This window comes from Macaca nemestrina, chromosome 13 (genome assembly GCF_043159975.1).
Source record: "Macaca nemestrina isolate mMacNem1 chromosome 13, mMacNem.hap1, whole genome shotgun sequence".
Taxonomy (NCBI): Eukaryota; Metazoa; Chordata; class Mammalia; order Primates; family Cercopithecidae; genus Macaca; species Macaca nemestrina.
Genome location: NC_092137.1, coordinates 48,655,769 through 48,674,475, shown reverse-complemented (window position 1 = coordinate 48,674,475; position 18,707 = coordinate 48,655,769). Strand labels below are relative to the sequence as shown.

The window sequence follows — 18,707 nt, the reverse complement described above, 5'->3', positions numbered from 1 at the left end:
AAACTTTATTAACATTTAAAGACTGAAAAGTGTGTTTCCTACCATTTGACCAAAAAAAAAAAAAATCAGGAGGTTATAGTTGGATACACTACACTACAAATCTTTTTTTTTTTTTTTTTTTTTTTTTTTGACACAGAGCCTCACCCTGCTGCCCAGGCTGGAGTGCTGTGGCTCAATCTCGGCTCACTGCAAGCTCTGCCTCCTGGGTTACGCCATTTTCCTGCCTCAGCCTCCCAAGTAGCTGGGACTACAGGCGCCTGCCACCACACCCAGCTAATTTTTTGTATTTTTAGTAGATATGGGGTTTCACCATGTTAGCCAGGATGGTCTCGATCTCCTGACCTCATGATCCGGCCGCCTTGGCCTCCCAAAGTGCTGGGATTACAGGCGTAAGTCACTGCGCCCGGCCCACTATGAATCTTAGAATATGCTCAATGGTTTGGGGGCAGGCACTAACTTTCCAACATTCCATAAATATCTGAGCACCTGACATAAGTAAGACACTGTCCAGGGATTGGACACAGAGAACATACATGGTTCATACCCTCAGAGACCTTACAGTTTAACAGGAGTAGGGATAAAAACCAACTAAACACCAGTAAATTAAAGACCTAAACATCAGTTAAAAAAAAAGGGGGGGGGGGGGCGGGGATGGAAAAAAGCAAACGCCACTTATTGGTAAGTTCCCATTTAAATGATACATGTAATCACTTCCTATATAAAATGAATAATGCTCAGTATACTTTTGCACTGTTAAATTATAAAGCCATTCTGCTGTCTTCTGAACAAATGAATATACTTCAAAGCACACATCCACATTAAGATTGTGTGATATTTAAGAGATGAATAAGTGACACTGACATATATACTTGAAGATCACAGAAGACATTAAAACACCCACGCAGACACGAAACACTCCAGCTGCATTCGCTTTTCCACATTAACAGATCACAGACCTATTTTTTAATTCATATGGAAAACCAGATTTTCTCACTTGTATATGCAACCGTTCATTCTCTTCGATCTTCTTCTGCAGATCTTCATCAAAGACAGTCTTCTGTTCTTGACTCAACTGAGAAGAAGATTCTCCACTTTTCTGATGGAAAGAATAAGTTATGTCCACATAACTTTCATCCTTTAGAGAAACATCCTAAGGTACACAGATTCTCTATCACCTTAGAAGCTTGTCTCTTCTACGTGTTCACCATTCTCAAACAATCCTGCAAAAGGTATACAGTTCATCATTTAACTTTTCCTATGTGACACAAGTTGAAACTGCAAATATTGTAATGAGCAGGAAAGCTTTAAAAAGAGAGGGAAAAGAACAGATAAGGCTTACTATTCTTTGCAGATGAATTCATGAGTAGTTCTGTTGGAGGACGGAGCAGACCTAGAAAGCTCCAGCAATATAAAATAAGCTCATAAATATAATTTCAATTTGATCTTTTGGTTTGGGAAATCAGAGTTACAGCAATTTCATGAGTTGGAGTTGCTAAACTCCATAAGAAATTGTAATAAATTTTGTAACAGCATCCACAAAGGTAAGTTTATACAAAAGTTCATACAAATTTCTAAGTTAAAAAAATATAAAATAAAGCTATTATAAATTAATGGGAAAATTCTCAAAGATTATTTAAAAATCCCTTTCTTTTAATTTTTTACTAATATGAACTCATTCTACATAGAAGAATAGCACTATTTAAAAGATCTAATAATAAGCATTTGTTTTCATGTAATACATAGAACTGAGACTATTCAAGGAACAGCCTAACAATGAAACTGTGTTCAAACATCAGTCACCACCCTTTCTCTGCTTTTTTTGTAGTCTCACTTCTCACTTAAAATGAAGTCATCTACTAATCTAATTTGAATCAGTGATTTAAAAGCCCTTTGAAAATGGAGTAGCCATATAAAAAGAAATTAAATATCCATCATGTTTGAAAAACAACAAGTGCATAAGGAACACTGCAGAATGACATATTCGGGGTCCTCAGTGCTTCCAAATTTGATGAGCTTTAATTAAAATTAATTCTTAAGTATCACACCCAAACCTCTGCTCAACAGTCCTAGGCAGGGATATTAAGAATCTGAAGAACACGTTTGAAGTACAAATAACTATTGTGTCCCCAAGGGTCTTTCAGAATTTCCAGGGCATGTACATCTTTTTTTTTTTTCTCTTGAGATGGAGTCTTGCTCTGTCGCCCAGGCTGGAGTGCAATGGTATAATCTTGGCTCACTGCAACCTCCGCCTCCTGGATTCAAGCAATTCTCCCACCTCAGCCTCCTGAGTAGCTGGGATTATAGCCGCGCCGCCACCATGCCGGGCTAATTTTTTGTATTTTCAGTAGAGACAGTGTTTCACCATGCTGGCCAGGCTGGTCTCGAACTTCTGACCTCGTGATCCGCCCGCCCCAGCTTCCCAAAGTGCTGGGATTACAGGCGTGAGCCACTGTGCCCGGCCTGGCACGTGTATCTTGAAAAAGTTTCCCGAGTGATTCTAACACATATGTGTTATACCCTCTCTGTTGCCTCCTTTATTTGAACATTAACACTCTAGCAAATTATTCTATGTAGGAAAATGTATATAGGAAAACTATTAACATATAACTATGGCAACTGCTCATTACATGGGAAATATGGCTCTAGGCACTTTTACATGATCCCATAGAATCCTCACAACAAACCTCAAAGGCTCATTGTCACTTTGCTGATGGAGAAACTAAGATTACAAGGTTAAAAATTGTGCCGAAAATCATAGATTTATTAAAGGCAACCAAAGAATTCAAGCCTGGGCTTCAATCTGAAGCCTGTGCTCTTCTGGCCATACTGCACTCCTTCAGAGTCACTGTGTGCCTTCTCCTTCCCTTCTACCCATTCTACTGTTACTGCCTCAATACATACATTTGTGGAGTGTTAGTCTATATACATACAAGACTTAAAGACTCAATCAGTACCTCTACCCCTTAAAAAAAAAAAAAAAAAAAAAAAGCAGCAACCTCTTAATCACAGCGTTCAAAAGTACCAGATTATCCACCTTAGAGCAATAACAATCTTGCCTCACCATATAAAACCATAAGGGAAAAAAACTCATCTCTAAACCTCAAGACGAGAACACCAAACTGGCCTCATAAGAATAAATGCTAAGAAATTACATCTGCAGTAAACTTACAAACCTAAGGTATGAGTGTTTCAACTGCTACTTTCATAAGAGTAGTAACACTGACAATCTCCCTCATTCTATTTGCTCAACCTTGGATTAATGGCAACCTGGTAAAACCAAAAGACGTCAACAATTTTAGCAATGTAAGATATTCCATTGTCTCTTCTCGGTCACTAACCAACTATGTATATTTGCTCCTAATAAATTATTTAAAATTGACTATCATATAAAAATGTTTCTAACATTTAATATATATTAATAATAAATGTCTGCTTTCTCAACCTAATATCCAGGTGTAATAATGGAACATTAAAAATTCAGGGCTAGGGCCCGGCATGGTGGCTCATGCCTGTAATCCCAGTACTTTGGGAGGCCAAGGCGGGCAGATCACCTGAGGTCGGGAGTTCGAGACCAGACTGACCAACATGGAGAAACTCTGTCTATACTAAAAATACAAAATTAGCTGGGAGTGGCACATGCCTGTAATCCCAGCTACTTGGGAGGTTGAGGCAGGAGAATCACTTGAACCCAGGAGGTGGAGACTGTGGTGAACTAAGATGGTGCCATCGCACTCCAGCCTGGGCAACAAGAGTGAAACTCTGTCTCAAAAAAAAAAAAAAAAAAAAATCAGGGCCAGGCATGATGACTCACACCTGTAATCCTAGCACTTTGGGAGGCCAAGGCAGGTGGATCGCTTGAGTCCAGAAGTTCAAGGCCAGCCTGGGCAACATAGTGAGACCCCATCTCTATTACAAAAATTAGCCGGTCATGGTTGTGCACACCTACAGTCCCAGCCACTCTGGGAGCGGAGATGGGAGGATCACTGAGCCTGGGAGCAGAGGTTGCAGCCAGCCAAGATCATACCACAGCACTCCAGCCTGGGTGGTAGAGCAAGATCCTATCTCAAACAAACAAACAAACAAATAATTCAGCAGTGGGGTCTTCTGTTAAAACCAGGATGCCCTGTAGGTGTCAGTTACTAATGACAAGGTCACACTAACTTGCCTGTATTTGAACCTACCTTGTTTTTCTTGCCTCGTGGTTCACTTAGAGCTAGTTCATCTTGAAGTAGTTCTACCCTCTTGGCAAGCTGCAGATTTCGAAATGTCAAACTGTCCATTTCCTGTTGTAGTTTTCTCAATGACTGATCTTTCATTTTCAGTTGCTCCTATATCAAAGTGAAAACAGATTGGTCCTCACAGTTTAGCTGTAAGGTTTAGAAATTTTATTAAAAATTATTTTTGTTTCACCAAAATATAATCAAAACCTCTTGCTTTAGGAAATTCAGGTTGTATATACATCATTTCAGTTCTTAAGTTTTTAGCACTTTGTGAAAAGATAATCTTTTGGCTAAACCAAGTAAACATAAAAATAAGAGCAACTATACTAAAGTAACAGATCATGATCAACTAAACATCCTGTGACAGTGAACAGACACAAAGATTGAGGCTACAAGTTTATAAACTTAGACATTACTTATTTATTATTATTATTATTATTATTATTGAGACAGAGTCTCGCTCTATTGCCCAGGCTAGAGCGCAGCGGCACAATCTCGGTTCACTGCAACCTCTGCCACCCGAGTTTAAGTGATTCTCCTGCCTCAACCTCCCAAGTGGCTGGGACTTCAGGCGCACACCACCACGCCTGGCTAACTTTTTTGTATTTTTAGTAGAGACAGGGTTTCGCCATGTTGGCCAGGCTGGTCCCAAACTCCCGACCTCAGGTGATCCACCCACCTCGGCCTCCCAAAGTGCTGGGTTTCCAGGCACAAGCCACCGTGCCTGGCCGAACTTGGGTATTTAAAAAGAACCTCCGATTTACTGATGATTCCCTTCAGTGAACAAGAATGGGAAGAAATATATCTGTATTCCAGTTTTTCTGTAAATCCTCCCTAAATTTAAATTAGTCAAAATAAAGTCTTTGCAACACACTTAATTTTTCTTCAACTATTCTGACATATCAAAGATAAAAATCAGTATCATACCAAAAATATTTTCAGATGCTGTCCTACAATAATTCACTTTAAAGCTAAATGACAATAGAAACAAAATCTAAAATATTCTGCTAACCTTTTTGACACACCCTCTGCTGACCACTTTGTTCTGTTTATGCCATAATGGGGTAAGAAAATGGGAAACTAATGAGAAATATTTACTTTTACTCTATTTTTTAAAAGAATTATTCTAACTATATTTTACTTACAATGTTCTGACAACTTTTTATTCACTGATTATCAAACACAGATGGCCATATAATACTGTATATTTAAAGAACTGGACTGGCACGGTTGCTTATGCCTGTAATCGCAGCACTTTGGGAGGCCAAGACAGGAGGACTGCTTAAGCCCAGAAGTTGGAGACCAGCCTGAGAAACATAGTGAGACCTCATCTCTATTTAAAAAAATAAAAAATAAAAAAATAAAGAACTGTATGTTTACCAGTGTCACTGAAACAATTATAAAACATGAAGGTCATGCTTTAATGAACAGATGATTTAACTATATTGAAACACCAACCTAGGCCAGGTGCAGTGGCTCACGTCTATAATCCCAGAACTTTGGGAGGTTGAGGTGGGCGGATCACTTGAGGTCAGGAGTTTGAAACTGGCTTGGCCAACATGACAAAACTCCGACTCTACTAAAAATACAAAAATTAGCCAGGCAGGGTGGTACATGCCTGTGATCCCAGTGACTCAGGAGGCTGAGGCACAAGAATCGCTCAAACCAGGGAGGCAGAAGTTGCAGTGAGCCGAGATCGTGCCACTGCACTCCAGCCTGGGTGACAGAGTAAAACTCTGTCTCAAAAAAAAAAAAAAAAAGGAACAGCAACCTAAAAACCACAGACTAGTGTCTACACTCTATTGACATTACCTGCATGTTGAGAACAGTGCTAGAGGGATAGAATATGCTCCTGTTAAGGAGAAAATCATTTTTTTCCTACATTTGTTTAGTAAAACCTTAATTTTCACTTGTAGCTCAAAGGTAAATTTAGGCCGAGCCCATGTCCAAACCATCATGTCTTTCAAATTTTAAAACTTCAAATCAATGAACACTGATTATACCTCACTGAAGGGGTAAACCCAGTAATAAAATTAAAAGCCTACTGTAACACAGGACATCCTAATATTCCTGTCTAGCAAACTGGCATATTGTCACTTGGTGTACTATAATTACAATGACTACTGTAATAAATATTAAAATAAAAAATAATTTATTTTTTCTCATAATTTATATTCTTATAATTATAATATACAATTATGCTTCTAGTTCTTAAAATGAACTAACACTCCAACCCCATTAGCCAATCATTAATTTCAGAAAACATCTATCCCAGCCTTTCGTTAAACTCCAGTTTCTGTAATGGGGATGATAATGTTATCTGACCTCATAGGGTTGTTGTGAACACTAAATGAGATAATGGATATAATGTACTTAGCACAATGCCTGGTATATAGTGAGTGCTCAATCAATAGAACCAGCTGTCACCATTCCTACCACTGTTCCTACCATTGCTGCCATCACAGAGTTAATCAAACACAACCAGCAACAGGAGGGTATGAAACACCAGTGCAGGCTACTAGGACAAACTAGGAAAGACCTTCCCCAGCAATAAGTTTAAATATTATTGGGAGATATAATGATCATTTCTTCAACAATTTTGGTAAAATAATAACTTGACTAATAAATCCTGACTATAAAGCCTCTGTTTTAATCATCTTGGCTTGGGTGCAGAGAGCCTGGAAGTATGGGTGGGGTGTTCAGAACCATCTCAGCCCTGAGACTGTGCTAACCGCACCTAAGGAGGAGACACTCAGAGACAGATTTCTCTCCTATAGGATCCAACAACTGGCTACGTAAAACGACAATTTCTGTGGCTTAGTTGCCTAAGTGGAGCCACCTTAGACATATTACTGATCAGGGGCTTCTCCAGAAAGAGATGGGAGTAAGAAGAATCCTAATCCCATCTGTCTAAAGAGAGCAGAGGGAGCAAGAAAGGGAAAGAGCAAAAGAGTGAGCTAGACAGTATACTTAACTGAAACTTGGCCAAGAAGAAATCCAAATCCTAGGATTAATTTATCCATTTAAAAATATCACTAAGCAATATTTACTACATGCCTACTAGAAATGAGGCAGAAACAAATGCCTTCGTCTATCATATTTCTCCCCTCAGTTAACAAAAGTGCTGACGGTAAAATGTATCGCTCAGAGTATCCTGATTAACACAGGTTATTACTATTAAATAGCTCAACTAAAGGCAAGATTTAGGGACTAAATGATTCACACAATGGAATCTACTTATTAGAGACCTCCCATCTGCTGAGTGAGAGGGATTCAAATAGGAATACGACATAGCCTCCCTCAGAGAGCTGTCTGATGACAACTGATAAGAAGCCTCAATAATCCAGATAAACTGAGCTAATTGAAGGCCTTGAGGCACAGGAGTAAGGCACTAGACAAAGTCACATATCTTTTTTATAATTTTTAGCTAAGGAAAGTAAAGTACCTCATATTCTTACCTAAGCAAGTAGGAAAATTAACCACAAAAAACTGTATTACTGTCCCTTATCCCTAGTGAATCAGTGTCAGAGTTGGAACTTTAACCCAGAAAACCCAATGAACCTGTTTTGAGCAACACCAAATGCTAACAACCCTCACAACACAAATATCCTGTTGCCCACCTTTAAAGCTGCAGAATTTGCTTGTTCATCCACAACACCTTTTTTCAGAACCTGATTCTGAGCCCGAAGCTGAAAACAGAGAAAGCAATAATTAATTTTTCATATAAAGCAATTGGTTATATCAAGGAAATCACATCAATTTTACAGGCAACATTACATTACACTGAGTAACTAAGTAGCTTCTCACAAATATATGAGAACAAAAATGTATTAGACCCAAAGAGGGTAGTAGATAGAATAATTCACCATTTTACAGATAAGGACACACAGGCTGAGTTGCCCAATGACATAACAAAAATCAATGGCAAAACTGGGACTACAATCCAGTCTCCTAAATTCTAGTGTGTCATTCCTTCTATAAAACCAAGTCCCATCCCTAAATAAAAACTAATACAATAAATAATAGGGTACTGAATATGCCATGTTCCTTGAAATTCTGACACACAATTCATTTGTAAAATACATACAACTGGACTAATTATTAAGTAAGAATTCCACAGAAAATAAAAATGTTGGGGCATCACCATACCCAGCAGGAGACTGTGCCTAATATTAGACATGCAAATGTCATCATCGACAATGGCTTCAGGCATCAGCTGGGGCAGTATACAAAAGCAACTAAGAAGCAGGCTCCATTCAGAAGTTAATAATAATACCCACTTACATTTGAATGCTCACTACAAACCAGGCACCGTCCTAAGTACTTTCATGTATTACTTCATCTAATCCTCACAATCCTATGAAGTGGGTACTCTAATTACCTCCATTTTACAGATGAGGAAACTGAGGCACAGAGAAGTTAATTAGCAATGCTGAGATTCAGACTCTACCAGTTTGGACTCCAAAGTCATAATGCCAATTAGACAATACTGGCTATTTCACAAAGCTACATGTAAGTGAAAAAAGCAGTGAGCTGGAGAGGTGAGAGATGCCTTTTGAGAAAGAGGTAAAACTTGGGCTTTTTTTCACAGTTAATCATTAAATATTGAGAAACAACGTTATTTTAAATAAAGTATACAAATCAGAAATTATGCAGCTAAATGCATTTTTACTTATGTATGCATCTATACAACCACCACTGACAGGGTTTTAAAAGATAAAATTTACTTCTGTAGTAAGAGGAAAATATTCTCAGCAAAAAGAACATAGAGCACTTAAGTATAAATATACAAGTTCACTGCAGCTGAAGCAAGAGGTTTACAGACTAATATTCCCAGGGCTCAGTGCAGATATCATGAAAGACCAGGTTCTTCTCTGAGAAACTGAAAGAATGAGACATCCTTCTATATGAGCTTTAAAAAAAAAAAATCTATTTCTAAAATTAAAAATAAAAAAATTTTAAAAATCTTTCTAATTCTGCATAACTCAGATCTGTCTCCTGAGAACAGAGAACAGAAACGACCCTTCTCTGTGCCAAAAGAACAGGCATATTTGCATGCTAAATCTTAAACTGAGTATTTAAAACTCAATGGAAAATTTAGCTAAGATTCTGAGATAAAATGCAAGAATACTGCAGGATATTCAACACTTTAAGCAAAAGACAGACTAAAAAGATGAGATTCTTCTATTTTTAGAAAGTTAGAGATGACAGTTCATTACCACAATAGAAAGCAGATCCAAATCTTTGCTCTGCCATTTATTAGACGATATAAACTTGGTAAATTCACTTAACCTTTCTGAGCTTCAGCTATATGGTCTATAGAATGGGTAAATTCATTTACCCCATCTTCCTTCTTCTGAGGCTACTGTGAGAACCAGATAAGAAACCTATGTCAAAGCACTTTCTAAACTATAAAATGCTCCACAAATGGAAACAGAACACTTATGATTAGAACAGATTCAAAATGACAACAGATACCTTTATTATAGTTTGCATGGTGTAAGTCATTGTACACCTTGATTGATATGGGGGAGAGATGTAAAAGATGTGGTCTCTATTTTCAAAGAACTTACACTTTAAAAGGGAAGATAAAATATTAAAAGATAACTAGCAATACTAGTATTTCCTGCTTGAAAAAAAAAAGTAGAAGATACTAAATTCTCTTCTACTTGGGTTGGCCAAGTAGTTGACCTGGGTTGGCCAACTAAGGTCTGAGGGCCAAACTGGCATGCTATTTTTAAAGTTTTATTGGAACACAGCCATATTCATTCATTTACATACTGTCTATGGTTGCTTTTGAGGTACAATGGAAGACATGAGTAGCTGCAACAGAAACCACATAGCCTCAAGCCTAAAATATTTACTGTGTGGCCTCTTACAGAGTTTGGTAACCTCTGCTCTAGAAGTTCAAAAGAGAGAAATACCACTTTAATGTTGATTTCCATGAAGCAGTGTTCTAGTAAGTCTTTAGATTTTATTTTATAAACCTAAAGTCTTTAGATTTTATTTTATAAACCTAGTCTTTAGATTTTATTTCATAAATCTAAAGTCTTTAGATTTTATTTCATATCCCTGTCTTAGCTGCAATCTGTAATCTCTTACATGTCTTCATTGTGTGGTATTTAGAAGCTCCTAATGACTACTTCAAGGACTAAGAACGAAGCTTGAAGTTCACTGAACTGATAATTTCCTGTAGGACCAGAACGACAGCAATTAATTTTAAGAAAAATAACCTCATCTTTCATTCCTAAGGCACACTGAAGAGTATTTAAAGCAAACTGAACAGACTGCTTTGTTAAAAAGCAAAATGAAACTTTCAAGCTATTGCTGTTAGGAATTTAATATAACTGATTATAACAAAAAAAATTAGGATTTTCCTTTGGAAAATATTTTTTGCTAAACTGGTAACTCAAACACGGTTTCAATGAAACCATTTAACAGACAATGCAGCTTTTTAAGAAACTGTTATCTGAAACACCTTTCTATTACTTAGTAGGTAGAAATGGAGGAAGATGATAAGCTTGCATACTCTACTGCCATTTTAACTACTCTTTGTGGCATTTGACGTTTTTCTGCATTTCAGCATCACTTCTGCCACTCCTACTGCATTACTGAATGAGTAGCTTATAAAATGCTGAGCTGCAGCCGGGCGCGGTGGCTCAAGCCTGTAATCCCAGCACTTTGGGAGGCCGAGGCGGGTGGATCACGAGGTCAGGAGATCGAGACTATCCTGGCTAACATGGTGAAACCCCGTCTCTACTAAAAATACAAAAAACTAGCCGGGCGTGGTGGCGGGCGCCTGTAGTCTCAGCTACTTGGGAGGCTGAGGCGGGAGAATGGTGTGAACCCGGGAGGCGGAGCTTGCAGTGAGCCGAGATCACGCCACTGCACTCCAGCCTGGGAGACACAGCGAGACTCCGTCTCGAAAAAAAAATAAAAAATAAAAAATAAATGCTGAGCTGCTCTTATTAGCCTGATTTTTTAAAATTACTTATTTATTTATTTATTTATTTTGAGACTGACTCTCACTCTGTTGCCCAGGCTGAAGTGTAGTGGTGTGATCTCAGCTCACTGCAGCCTCCACCTCTCGGGTTCAAGCGATTCTCCTGCCTCAGCCTCCCGAGAAGCTGGGATTATAGACATGCACCACCTCACCCGGCTAATTTTTTTATTTTTAGTAGAGACAGGGCTTCACCATGTTGGCCAGGCTGGTCTTGAACTCCTGGCCTCAAGTGATCTGCCTGCCTCAGCCTCCCAAAGTGCTGGGATTACAGGTGTGAGTCACCACATCCAGCCAGCCTGGTCTTTTAGAATCTTATCTTTTCTCTGCACCAGTATTCACCACAGAGGGGAGGCAAATGAATGCTGTTTCTCTTTCAGATGTAGGTATAAGATTACCAGATGGTCACTACTGCCTCTAGGAGTCCAGAATGGAGACTCCAATGCATATGACATAACTGAGAAACAATTGCCCTGAAGTCTCAGAAAAACTCTCTGGCAGATGATAGAGCTTATTTTCAACAGCTGTGCACCAAGCTCTTCTGTGCCATTCAGTGGGGGAAGAGTACCTCTGAATCCCTCTTAATCCTTTTAAATCTCATATTTCCTTGTTTTGTAATCTTCTGATTCATTTTACCCTTACTTTGAAAGCACAGCCCTTCCTCAGTTTGGCCAACTAAATCCCACCTGTTCTCTAGGATCCTGCTTTTTACCTCTGGCCCTACGTCCTCCATAATTTTTCCTAATCACTCCCTGACTCCCTATGGCCCACAGAGAGTCTGTGCCTCAGTTCCTTTGGCACTTACTAACAACAAAACATCTCTTATTAAACTATTCAGTTTTAATTTCACTTCTAAAATCAGTAAAGTTTACATTTTACTAATATACATATTTCTGTATAGGCTGGGCGCGGTGGCTCACGCCTGTAATCACAGCACTTTGGGAGGCCAAGGTGGGCAGATCACCTGAGGTCAGGAGTTCAAAACCAGCCTAGCCAACATGGCAAAACCCCGTATCTATTAAAAATACAAAAATTAGCCAGGCACGGTGGCAGGCGCCTGTAATCCCAGCTACTCGGGAGGCTGAGGCAGGAGAATTGCTTGAACCCAGGAGACAGAGGTTGCAGTGAGCCAAGATCACACCACAGCACTCCAGCCTGGGAGACAAAGCAAATCAATCAATCAATCAATCAATTTCTGTATTCATTTCCCACCTGCCAACTTAAACTGTTCTCCATGGTAAAGACTACAGTATACTTCCTTGTATTTCCTGCCTGCAATGAAAGATCAATGCTATGGATAGAGAAGGAACTCAATAAATTTTTAGTTAATTAATCAGATCAGTTAATTTGATTAATCAAATTAATCAAATCAAATAAATAAGTTATACCACATATAACGGTGTTTAAATGTAATACATTATATAAGAGATTGCCATTACTTTAACAGTTCTCTTTGAAGACTCTCCAAATAATGTGAACCTCATGGTCCTATTGGACACCAAGAATCCTTAAAAGGCTTGAGCCTAACTCTCTAATGACCAGTGCCCAGACCTGCTCTCTATAACTCTCGTTCTGGAATAGCCCAGCTTCAGTCAGGCCTATCACACAGCTGTTTCTCCTAGGACAGAGAGTGGTGGTAAGCTCACCATCACTTCTCTCATGCCACTCTGACAATATGTGACAGGCTAAATGGCCCAAGATTGGGGATTTATTACCTTCAATCACAAAATGTTGGAAGAATTTGTGGAGAAAGTGAGATGAACCACTCATATGCATTTTCTCAGCTAATCTCAAAATCTTCTGTGTTAGAACCACTTTTACATGACCGTCTTCATGCAATGGACTTTTTTTTTTTTTACATTTATACATATTTTATAACCCTATAAAATAAACCTTTAAACATACAGTCTTTTCTTCAATATACAGTGATGTGTGCAAGACAACCCCACGCCACACTAAAACCCTGATTCAAAGCTTCAGAATACTGAAGTCATGTGCAGACCCCAGCCGCAGTATCTGGCCTGGATGACCCCTAAAACTCCTTCCAGTTCTAACATTTTAAGTATTCCAAATTACTGGGAATCCTACTTAGTCTTTCTTTCTGCCTACTTACTCGTTCCTATTCCAGGACAGGGATGAAGTATGTGCAGGCTACATATTATGCAGTAGCTGGGGTTACTTTGTCACTGAGGCAGGAAAAAACTCACATCTGCCTCAAATGGCATCCTTTCTCCTGCTCCTGCTCCCATGCAGGGAAACTCACTGGGACAAAACCCCAAGCCTTGCAGTTTAGCTGACCCTCCGTGAACCGGTGAGTAGATCAGTTAAACTAAAGAGGAAGAGGAGGTTGCCCCTTGTCTTTCCAGGGCCTTGTCCCAAGTGTGGTTTTGGACAGCTGCAATACTATCACCTGGAAGCAGAATCTCAGGCCCCACCCCAGACCTACTAACCCAGAATCTGCAGTTTAACAAGGTCTTCAAGTGAGTAATTTAGACATTTATGTCTGTGATGCACAGACCCAGGGTCTAAGCTAGCACTGTCCAACAGAGTACTCAATAGCTACATGTGGCTATTTAAATTAAATTATTCAAATTAAATAAAACCTAAAATTCAGTTCCTCAGTCACACACTAGCTATGTTTCAAGCACTCAACAGCCATGCATGGCTAGTGGTTACTCTGCTGGACAGCACAGATACAGAACATTTTCATTCTCTTGGAAACTTCCATTGGATAGCACTGAACACAAACCTGTTTTCCAATCCAACTTTACTAGTGAATTCTACCTACACATCAGGGTCAAAAAAAAAAAAAAGCTCATACTCAATTTGAATCCTATCCAGCTCCTGAGTCTATAAAAGTGGGTGATAAATCAGGTACTGCCAAATCCTGTTATCTGGAGAGCAAACATGCTGGATCAAAACTGATCCTTTCTCAATATGAGGAGCTGTGTACTAAGAGTAGAAGTCTAAAAAGTTCCCAAAGGCAATCCCCTTTGCAAGTAAAGGAAGCATCAATTGCAAAGTAAACTGTAGAGAAATAATGGATGTTTAGCTTTCCTGCTGGCATCCACTGTCTCAAAAAAACAAAAAAAAAAAATCTTTAAAAAGATTATCTTTATTTCTGCCAAGGCTACTCTCCCAATACCATTCCTTGAGCAATGATTTTCAAATGTTAGCATGAATCCAATCACTGGATAGGTTTGTTACAACACAGATTGCTGGGTCTCACTGCTAGCTTCAGATGCAGTAGTGCAGGGTGGACCCAAGAATTTACATTTCAAACCCACTCCCAGATGATGTTGTTTCAGGTCCCACACTTTGAGAATCACTGACCCAGGGTAACACAAACATTGGGAAGACAGTTAGAACTTGAAACTTGCTTACACACATACCACGGTGCCAGGCAAGAGTGCTCCCATAAAGAAAGCAGGCTAAAATCAAATGAGCCAGAACTGAGCACTTTTTGCCTCTCTTCTCCACAATGAGATACAACAGAGCATCAGAAGCTGAGCAGGTCATGGAAGAAACAGCAAGTCAGAAATGGTTGTCCATCCTTAATCCATAACGTAGCAAATGAGGTCTTGATTAACTTTCCCTCACATCTCAAGGAGGTAACTCGCATCTGTTATTTATTAACTTCACACACCTCCGAAAACCAACCTCTACATACATTCATTCTCTCTCCCAAAACTCGATTGAACCTGAAATTTTAAAAACTTCAAATGACCCTCTAATTGCCCAAACCATTGGGTCTTAAACTCCCTTTTTACTAACCTTTCCATAACACTTTCTTTTAGCAACCTGTTTGCCTCAGCAATTCTCATCTGCTTTGACCTCCACAGTTCATCTTTTATCTAACTGGACACTCTGTAATGGGAGCTCCTCAGACCACTATTTGTTTCTTTTTTTTTTTTTTTTCTTCCTTTTCAAGAGGAAAGATTTTGAGTGGTGGGACCTTTCCTGGAACAAAGGCTGAAATCTGCATTAAAGAAGAGTAAGACTCTGCCAGTGTCCTTGGCTTAGAGATCATGCTTGCTGCTCTCTTGATGGGCTTCCTTCTACAGATTAAGAGGACATCTTTTTCCTTTGTATCCTAAATAAGGCAGAAAAATTATGCAACTGGATTTCAACATCAGCCCACGATACTTGTACCAGGGAAGGTAATAAAAAGGCAGAATACCCTTAGGCACAGGGCTGGAGAGAGCACAGATCTTATCCAGAAATTGCCTGCTACTAGAATTGACAGGGAATCAAAAGCACAAGAAATCTTTTTTTTTCAGGATCTGTTCTCTTGTGTTCTGAAAATTCCCATCACATTGCAATTAAAAGAATGAAAACTGGGATGGTCCAATAGGGGAGATGACCCCAAGTCTGGCAGGCCTCCTACAGTCTCCTTAGCGTCTCTTCCTCCTCCAGGCACATCCTTCCCACAGGTGTTTCCCAATTTCCACCCTAATTAACTCTCAAAGTCCATCGTGATGGGACTTACTCCAAAAGTGCTAGCCTTTGTCCTGACTTTTAGTCAGTCCATCTCCATTAGAAAGTTTCAGTCATTACTTCCAACATCACCTCATACGTGAATAACAAATTTAGTGTGCCTTCCAACCCTAAAATTCCTAGACTGTATCTAACCTCCCTTATAGCCCTTCACTCTGAAGGGGCTCTTCTTCCCACTGGCCCTCATTGTGTCAGTGGCTCAGAACTGCAGGGACAACTCTGAGTCTTCCCACACTCACCAAGTCCCAAAATGAAAGAGACGCAAGGATGAATGCCTTATATCTTTCATTAGTGCCATGCACATAGCAGGCACTCAAAAAAAAGGAAAGCTGAAAAGCATTTTTTAACCATAATTCCTGAATCAAGCCCCTTCTCTACAGCCCAGAAGTCATTAACTTTATACAAACCTACATTACTCTCCCAAAATCTATTTCAACAGTCTACTGTCTGCTCTTTTCCCCACCAATCCTTCCCTATTTCAATCCATCCTTCACAGTTATCAGTGTCCTAAAAGTAACGTCACTCCCCTGCTTAACCTTTGGCGTCTCTCCATTACTCAAAAGGTAAAGTTCACTCTTCTTACTTGACATTCACAACCTTTCACGATGGGGTCCAAATTATCTCTCCAACCTCATTTCACCACTCTCTGCCGTGTGAAGGCTCATTAAGATTAATCTTAATGAACTTTCATACCAGCAAACATGGACTGTTCCCTTTGCCTGGAAAGCTACCACTCCCTCATTTCCTCTTCTCTAATCCTCACTATAACCTCAACGTTTACCCAATGTCTTTGGTAGTCCCACTGAACTGACACTTGTCATACTATATCATAACTATGTACTAGGTTAGAATACTCCATTAAAGGTGACTTGTTAAGCTGGAACCCTGCCTCACTCAACAGACCCTGGCAGACTGCTCACAGGGGACACATATTGTGTGTTGAACAAGCTTACATATCCAAAAACTTTTCAGTTTTTATTACTTTGGGAGGCTAAACAATTATTTCAGCAATGTAATCCCTACTCAAAACATTTTTCGAACGCCCCTCTGGCCATTTGGAATGGCCTTCTGAGCTTGCTGGCTCTCTGGAGAAGAAAATCAGTCCCCTCCCTTTATGCTCACGAAACATTTCCTTATTTTTTTCCTTCTTTTCACAGGTGTTGATCATGAAACATTTTCAACCAAAAATAGTAGAGCCAAATTTGAGCATTGCCAACCTCCACCCACCTCCCTTCATCACATGGATTTGTTCCAAACAACTTCTGGCCCTTCAAGCAAGGAAATACTCCTTCAAAAAATGAAGACTTGCCATCACTAACATTGTGCCACAGGCTGTTAAGACAATTTCAAATGGAAATGCAACAAAGTTTTGCTAATGGTAGCATCACTGAAATAAGTATAGTATCTCAAAATATTCCTATTTGATGGTGAGGACTTAAGTGTGTATGTTTAGGCACTGGTTTTATTTTTCAAAGAATATTTCATCTTGCTATTTGTTGAATGAAATCCTAAGGTATAAAATGTGTCTCAGTTTCTCCAAATTGCAAAAAGGGATTACTATCTTCCCATTGACTCCATGAATGCCAAGATCACGGAAAACTAAGCTTAATGATTGTTGAATCAATTTCCAAAGATGTAAAATTCTGCTTTAATAACTTCATTAAAATATTCTTAAACTAGAAACACCCTACCCAGAAACTGCAGCATCCTTTTCCAAGGAAAGGGTTCTATCATTTAAGAGACTGATGCCATAAACACGACAAAGGGGCAGGTCCCCATGTTGCTTAACATGTATTGAGCACCTGCTCGGTGTCTACCCCATTCCAGGTGACCGAGGGCCAAGAGAAGGAATAGAGCCGTAGCACTCAAGCTTTCAATCATTCCTGACAACCTCTTGCCAAAGCAGTGAATACATTCATAACCACTCATCCCTAGTGAAGCAGTTTACCCGAATGTCTCCACCCTCTCGAATTGATTCGGGGGAAGATAAATCTCTTTAACCTCATATCATCCCTGTGGGAGGGGAGAAGGGTTGATCTTCCCCATTCCTAGGCTGAGAAAATTGAGGAATCAGCGAGGGGAGGAGTGGTCCACACCTTTCCCTTCCCTTCTCGGCCAGCATTAGAGGCAAGAAGCCAGAATTTCTGACATCCCAGTCCCAAGCCTGCTACTTCAGTGAAAAGCAAGAATCAAACTCCAGCTCCTTCCTGCAGAAACGCTCACGGACGCAGACACCGCCCGGCCCCATCTCCTAGGAGCTGCAGGTGGAGGCACCGTAATGGTGGACGGAGGCGGCGGAGGGGAAAGGTGGGGCGCGCTCGCGTGCCCCTCCCGCAGTACCCTTCGGTCCCGACAAGTCGCTGCCACGGCAACCCGAGGCCGCAGGGCGGGGGACCCCCTACTCCCAGACCACGATGGGTACCTTCGAGTACTCCTGAGCCAGCTTCTGGTACTTCCCCTGCAACTCAGCCGAGGCCATGGCCTCCCCCTCCCCGTACAGGCCAGGCCGCCCAGGCGGCTCAGCCTGTCTCCCGCCCCCAAACCCAGACACGCTCCCGGGAACGGCTCAGGGAGTCTCTGCCTGCTTGGCCACCGCCGCCGCCGCGCCTCCTCCTCCACTTCCGGGTTCGCGGGGTGGGAGGAAGGCGGAGTGGGGCCGGGGGCGGAGCGACTACAGGGGGCGGGGCGACGTCTGGCGTCACTGCCCCACCCTTCGCACCCGAATACGTGCGTGCGTAGCGTCACCGGCATGCCTGGGCTGTACCTCTGGGACCATGGGGCGCCATCTTGACGCATGGTCCAAGATGGCGACCTGGAAAGCACAACGAGAGAATCAAGAGGGGAAGAGAATCATGAGAGCCTATAAAATGGGCGTAGGACCTAGGAGAGGGACGATAATTGCGAAGAGCAGAGGGCCGGAAGAAGAAACATTCTAAGCGCATCAAGAATTCTGGCCGACTCCCCGCAGCCCCGGGTTTCCATGGCAACCG

At 40.6% G+C, this 18,707-nt stretch overlaps 1 protein-coding gene across 4 annotated transcripts in view; it reads right to left on the bottom strand.

Annotated features, from left to right (window-relative positions):
• The window catches only part of LOC105464999 (protein phosphatase 1 regulatory subunit 21), a 69,886-nt gene extending 51,516 nt beyond the window's left edge, over window positions 1-18,370 (bottom strand). For 2 of the 4 annotated variants that reach the window (XM_011713174.3, XM_071076670.1), the window contains exons 1-4: window positions 18,140-18,370; window positions 7,841-7,909; window positions 4,182-4,328; window positions 995-1,096 (exon numbers count right to left, since the gene is read on the bottom strand). In XM_011713174.3, coding sequence (XP_011711476.1) covers window positions 995-1,096; window positions 4,182-4,328; window positions 7,841-7,909; window positions 18,140-18,196 — 375 coding nt within the window. In that variant the 5' untranslated portion in view covers window positions 18,197-18,370. Of the gene's footprint in view, window positions 1-994; window positions 1,097-4,181; window positions 4,368-7,840; window positions 7,910-17,813; window positions 18,034-18,139 lie in introns of those variants that run through there. The other 2 variants (XM_011713175.2, XM_011713176.3) reach the window with 2 other exon arrangements.
• Window positions 18,371-18,707: the final 337 nt, after the last annotated feature.